The sequence below is a fragment of the Sander lucioperca genome, chromosome 18 (assembly GCF_008315115.2).
Source record: "Sander lucioperca isolate FBNREF2018 chromosome 18, SLUC_FBN_1.2, whole genome shotgun sequence".
NCBI lineage: Eukaryota > Metazoa > Chordata > Actinopteri > Perciformes > Percidae > Sander > Sander lucioperca.
The window spans coordinates 14956922-14963147 of record NC_050190.1 but is presented as its reverse complement, the minus strand read 5'-3'; the positions used below and the strand labels follow the sequence as shown (position 1 = coordinate 14963147).

General features: G+C 40.5%; 1 protein-coding gene across 1 annotated transcript; it reads right to left on the bottom strand.

Annotated features, from left to right (window-relative positions):
* Positions 1-292: 292 nt before the first annotated feature.
* Positions 293-6127, bottom strand: siva1 (SIVA1, apoptosis-inducing factor). Its single transcript, XM_031279169.2, has 4 exons — positions 5876-6127; positions 5318-5506; positions 2716-2869; positions 293-527 (listed from the first exon to the last, which is right to left on the bottom strand). Exons 1-4 carry the CDS (start codon positions 5994-5996, stop codon positions 479-481), a joined length of 513 nt encoding a protein of 170 aa, XP_031135029.1. The 5' UTR covers positions 5997-6127; the 3' UTR covers positions 293-478.
* Positions 6128-6226: the final 99 nt, after the last annotated feature.

Genomic DNA, 6226 nt, shown 5'->3' with positions numbered 1-6226 from the left:
TTTATTGCCAAGCCAAAACTTCACTCAACTAAATGGCTGAAAATATGCTTAATAAGCATAGTGATAAATGTGTTCATCCAGCGAGGAAGCAGGGTTTATGTATTACCCTGAACATGGCCCAGTCTGAAAGGACCTCATCCCTCAGCTGATACCTTGAAGTGTGCTGCCACCTGCTGATGTATCTACACCACATTTGGTTGGGTAACTTTTTAAACTAATTGGCAGATTTTTTTTATTTTAAGTTTCCTGCATTATTCAACAATAATGTTACTGTGCCCCTACAGATCACAACTTAACTGTATACAAAAATTGTTTGTTTATTTGTCACTTTTGGAACGCAATACATATATACAAGAAAACATTTGGATTACATAAAAAAGAAAGAAAATCACAGGTATAAAATGCAGTCTTAGTAATATCATGTGAGGCAAGTACATATGTTCGAGGATAAACTCCTGATCACTCCGTTGATCTCTCTTTACGTCGAGCAACTGCAGCACAGTACTTCATCATATTGTCCGCTGTAACTGTGGATTAAAGAGAAAACATTACAGTTACATTTATTTAGCAAACACTTCAAAAACATTTTCCTCACCATACTACTCACATTGTGAGCAATTTGAGTTTCAGTGTCTTGTTTAAGGCATGAAGTGGAAAGGATATTGAACCACCAACTCTTAATAAAGCTGTGTTCACATACAGTCAGGTGGTCGCGAGGCGGTCCGGCGAAAACGCAGCGTTCTGCGGCAAAAAGTTGAGACCGATTCAACATTTGAAGAAACGCTAACCAGACATCACCCTGCAGTGTCTGTTTGGAGGCGGTGTGAGAGTCCCATACAGTAAACCTCACTGCCTCCATCACTGCCACAAGAATGCTTTATAAAAAAAAAAAAAAAAATAAAAACTGAGCGTAAAAAAAACAAACAAACTCCTGGGCAGTTAAGTACTTTTAACAGCTGACTTTTCCTGCAACAAGTTCCAGCACAAAGCAGAGTCGCACGTCTTTTCTTTCTCTATGTGAAATGTAGCTGCCTTCAAGTGCGGTCAGAAAAGTTGAGATCTATGAACGAGCTGACGGAAAGTCTACTTGTGCTACTTTGGGGTTTAAAAGAACACAGAAACAGGACATACAAATGGGCGGCGAATCACTGGACCGACTGGTCTAGTCTGAATGAAGCCTAACGGCTGACCTGCTCTACCACCTTAGCTAAAGTTTAAAGCAAGGCAAACTATTTCAAAAGGAACACACACATGCTGCACCAATGCAAAATGTGTGTTCAATGGAATGGTAAACCCTTTAGGGAACAAGGCTTACAATGATAATGGAGCCTGCTTAGACACGAGTAACTGAATAGAAATTATTCTTTAACAGATTACATGCTTGATAAAAATAACTCGTACCAATGTCCCCACCAAAAGTTATTTAAAGCATCAACTACTCACCCAGTTGGCTTGAAAGGTGGCTGTAGAAGTGTGTAGTTTGCTTCTTCATACTCAAAGATGAATAAGCAGCTATTTATCTGCCTGCTTCTGTTGCTTTTTGATGTCTTAACATCCAGCAAATTCACTTTTAGGAGCTCCGTTTGCAACTTACTGGCACTACCACCAAAACTGATTAGAACCCAACAAGGTTCCGGGTTGAGTGGGGTCATGGTTTTGGCCTGTCTACAAGTTATTCAGACATCCGATTTTCTTTGTCAAATACAATAAATCTATAGGACATTTTTGGTCCACTGACATTTATGCATAAAACCCTACAGCACTGCAGTCTGCTGCCAGAGAGGAATGCCTTTCCCAGAACAGGTTAGAAAGAGCGTGCACCCCAGATCTCATAAGCATGTCTTTAATAACAAAGAAAGTGATTTTCCAAGTGACACCTAATCAACCGCACAATGTACAGTCTGAGTTTAAAAAGGGATCTAATGATACTTTACTAACGACTAGAGAAGGAAAAACACTGCAGCTGAACTCCAGCTAGGGATGCACTGAAATATCTTTAAGACCAATATTTTCCTGCCTACATTAACTGATAGAGATATTGCATTTTAATGATACAATAACACAAATGCAAGTCCAGCAGAGACGAAGCTTTGCACACATGCCTAGTTTTTTAAAATATAAAATCTATAACTAATTTGACAGTTGTATCTAGGGCTGATTAATCGAACATTTATCAACATCGAAATTCTGAAGCTGTTATCGGCGCATTTTTCCCATGACTATAATTCAATAATTTATTCCTTTTGATGGGCCTTCTTTCTCCTTAAAAACATTCTTCCGTGTGTGTAGTCACATGACTTCGCCCGGACCTGTCAGCCGCATGGATGGAGGGTTACTCAAACACCAAGTCCGAGTCAACTGAGTGACTTGTGCCCCCCCCCAAAAAAAAAAAAAAGTTCAGTTGTCTGGAAACATTTTGGCTTCAGAAAAGATGATTAAGAACAACGTGATTGATTATCATTCATTTATCGTTAGAGGTAGAATGTGCAATTTATCGTGATTTTAGGTAATATTGTGCTGCCCTAGTTATATCAAAAAACCAAAAAAAAAAATTACAAAAATGGCACTTTCACAATTAGCCATACATAAGGAGTACCAATAACCCTAATGTAGATATGGCTTTTTAAACACATTAATAGCTTGTAATACATGTAATATGTCTGTGCATTAGTATGTGAGTGAACTGATAGAAAAGGAAATCAAATTTGGACTTACTCTATGATGGTGCAGACCGAGCAGCAGAGGCTGGAGCAGCTGGAGCACTGTCGAGTACAGGAGGAACAGACTAGACGGTCACATTGGGAGCATGGTGTCCTGGACCCCTGGCTCTTCTGACATACACAGCAGCCTGTAGGAGCCCCTGGTGCACCTACACAAAAAGCACACATCCATACAGCACACCGGGTGAGCATTTAGCATAAAAAGTAACCAAACCGAGTATCCAAATCTGCGACAACCCTGACACCTGCTGGCGAAGCGCATGAACTGAACTAACCATCCACTTAAAGTGACCTCTTGTACTCTAAGACAAAAAGCTACTGTAATTGCAGTTAAGTGATCTCTCTGGTCCAGTTCTGAAAAACAAAAACTGTGTATATGTGCTTTGCGGCCCTCAGTACCCAATGATGGTGTGTCAGATCCTTATTACTCAGTAAAATAGGGAAATTTGACCACATAAAATTCAGCATGTATTTAGATGGTCATTAAAGGGTAACTACCGTTTTTTTCAACCCTATATCCCTATGTTTGTGTCTAAGTGACTGATGGGAACAACAATCTTTGAAATTGGTCTTAAGTATTAAGCAAGATCGCTGCAGTCGGCAGCGGCGAAACAAGCTACAATGTATATATTAATGGGCAATTGTCCAGCTTGTATTTACATTCACAAAAGTGCTTGTTTTGTAACTGACAGGCTAAGATTAATATTCTAAGTGTCTGACAACATTATGGAAAGGATTTCTAAAGAGGCCGACCTTTCTGTTGAAGAGTAAGATCCTTTTTTAAAAACATAAAAACATCCGCAAAATTGCATTCACTAAACCCACCAGACTCCATGTAAATAAACAAAAATAATTTTAGCATTGTAAAATACACTTCAAAGTCTAACACTAACTAAATAAAACTATGAAAAGCCGTTTTGGGTCGTCTTTCCACTTTTCCAACCATCACAACTCTAGTTTTGGTTGAAATAAACACAGTTCACCGATTTACATGTGAAAATATGTTGGATTTATAGACGCTACAAGTATTGCTTTTTTTTTTTTTTTTTTTTTTTAAAAAGGGAGTGTGGTGGGTTTAGCTCTAGCAACCAAACATCTCAAAAGAGGTTTTATAGGTCTATATCTGAAGGGATCCTTTCCACAATGTTGTCAGTCACTAATTATAATATTAATCTGAGCCTGTCAGTGGCAAAACAAGCACTTTTGTGAAGGTAAATACAAGCTGGACAATTGCCCTATTGACCTACATTATAGCTTGTTTCGCCGCTGCCAACTGCAGTGATCTTGCTTAATACTGCACCAATGTCAAAGAATGTTGTTCCCATCAGTCACTTAGACACAAAAAACATAGGAAAATCGGGTCCGGTTGAGAAAAAAAAAAAAAAAAAAAGAAGTAGTTACCCTTTAAAAAAAGGGCAGATTTGATAAACTGTGAACCTATCTTTAATTGATAACGCACCCTCAGTTTTGGACTTTGTAAAGGTCTTGTTTGGGGAGTGCTTCAGGTACTCTTAAAAAGGATCCACTTTTATCGGTTGCCTTTAGTATGCTTTGAAGGACCAAAGTACTGCTCTGCTTACATCAGTAGATGTCACTGTTCTTACATATTTTTAGACTACTTTAGTGTCAATCCCACCAATGTTTTCTGTTTGACTACCTGCCCTGTCATAGTTTGTGGACCTTGCCCATTACCATACCACATTACACTACCAAGACCTGGCCCTGCATAGCAGCCCGATTGGTTGAGGTTAGGCAATGACCTCGAGTGGTTATGCGCAGGATAGCCCATTGGTCAGGGGATAGGACCTGAACAATTCAGGTTAAGGTACGTTGCACAAGCATGGATGCCTGGCCAATCATAGCGCTTAACTGCTATGCAACTTGTTGCTGGGGGGTACCCATTTGAGTAGGGTTGTACAGTGAACTCATTGTCATGTTCAAGAAAACATTTTGAGATGATTTAAGCTTTGTAACACATCTGGCTGGAAGTAGCCATTAGAAGATGCACTGTGGTCATAAAGGGAAGGATATGGTCACCAATAATACTCAGGTAGGCTGTGGTATTTAAACAATGCTCAATTGGCAGTAAGGGGCCCAAAGTGGGCCAAGAAAACACCTCACACACATTACACCACGCCAGCAGCAGCAGTCTGAATCGTTAATACAAGGCAGGATGGAGCCATGCTTTCATGTTTACACCAAACTCTGACCCTACCATATGCATGTTCAAAGTACCTTAAATCACCTTTCTTCCCCGTTCTAATGCTTGGTTTGAACTTCAGCATGTCATCCCGACCATGTCTACATGCCTAAAGGCATTGAGTTGCTGCCACGTGATTGGCCGTTTAGACATTTGTGTTAATGGACAGCTTGACAAGTGTACCGATTATATTCCCTGTATACTATTCTTGAAATAGATGGATGAATGCTTGGCTGGCTACTGTGATTGCTGAAGAGGCCACATGCATCCTTTTGACACATCAGAATAGCTTTGTCATGCGGTCTTGCCATTCCTGAGTGTGATAACATATTTTTCTCAAAATATATCTGGAGTGTAACTTCGTGATCCTTTCGCCTGCCTATCAGTTCAGGCTCACCTTGTGCAGCGTTTGCTCTTGTCAATCTCCCATCATGTCCAATCAGTGTCTGTCCTCTCAGCAGTGTCTGGCTGCATGCAGGTGTCTCAAAAAGTCCAGTGGGCTGCGGGTCGGTGCATCTCTCCTCTCCAGTCCATATTTTGCCCACCACAGCCTTGGCACCGTTGAAGAGCAAGTTCTTTGTCTTTGCTATAAGAAAAAATAGACGTGACTAACTAAGCTGACCGCGCCGGGGAACCCTAAAAATGATGTTTACAGCACATTAAAGTCAGGCAGCATTGTGACGTTAGTTGTGTAACGTTATGGCGAGTAAACCAGGACTGTAAGTCTTAACGTATGTTTTCAATGTCAAAGGCCCAACTAATAAGGCCATATACTAAGTATAGTACACTACCAATCTGTATAGGCACACGAACAAATGCACCAAAAGTGACCACCGCAACCGTTTTATGGCTGTATATGGGTGATTTGTAGCCAACGACTACAACGCAAGCAAAGACAACTAACGTTAGCAAACGTGTACAACGATGAAGCTAGCATTAGCGTAGAGTAACTTACCGTAGATTTCTTGCCTGTATTTGTTACCAAACACACCATAATTATTCAGCTCCTGTTGTCCAACATGTATTTTGTATTGGGAAGAGAAGGTTTCCGGAAAAGGACAAGCGCGTTTCGGCATTTTCTCAGCAAAACAAAGTCCCGCTGTGGTACTACGGATTTCACACTTGTTTGTTGCGGGAAAATAGCAATGGAGACAGCAACGAGCCAATCACACACAGCTTTTATTGTCACATGAAAGCTCAGAGCCTATCCGACAACTGTGTTGCTGTCACGTGATGTTTGGTTCTAAATTGACAACCGTGCTGCCTTCACGGGCTGCCGCGAATGTTGTATATCCTGTTTTTAATT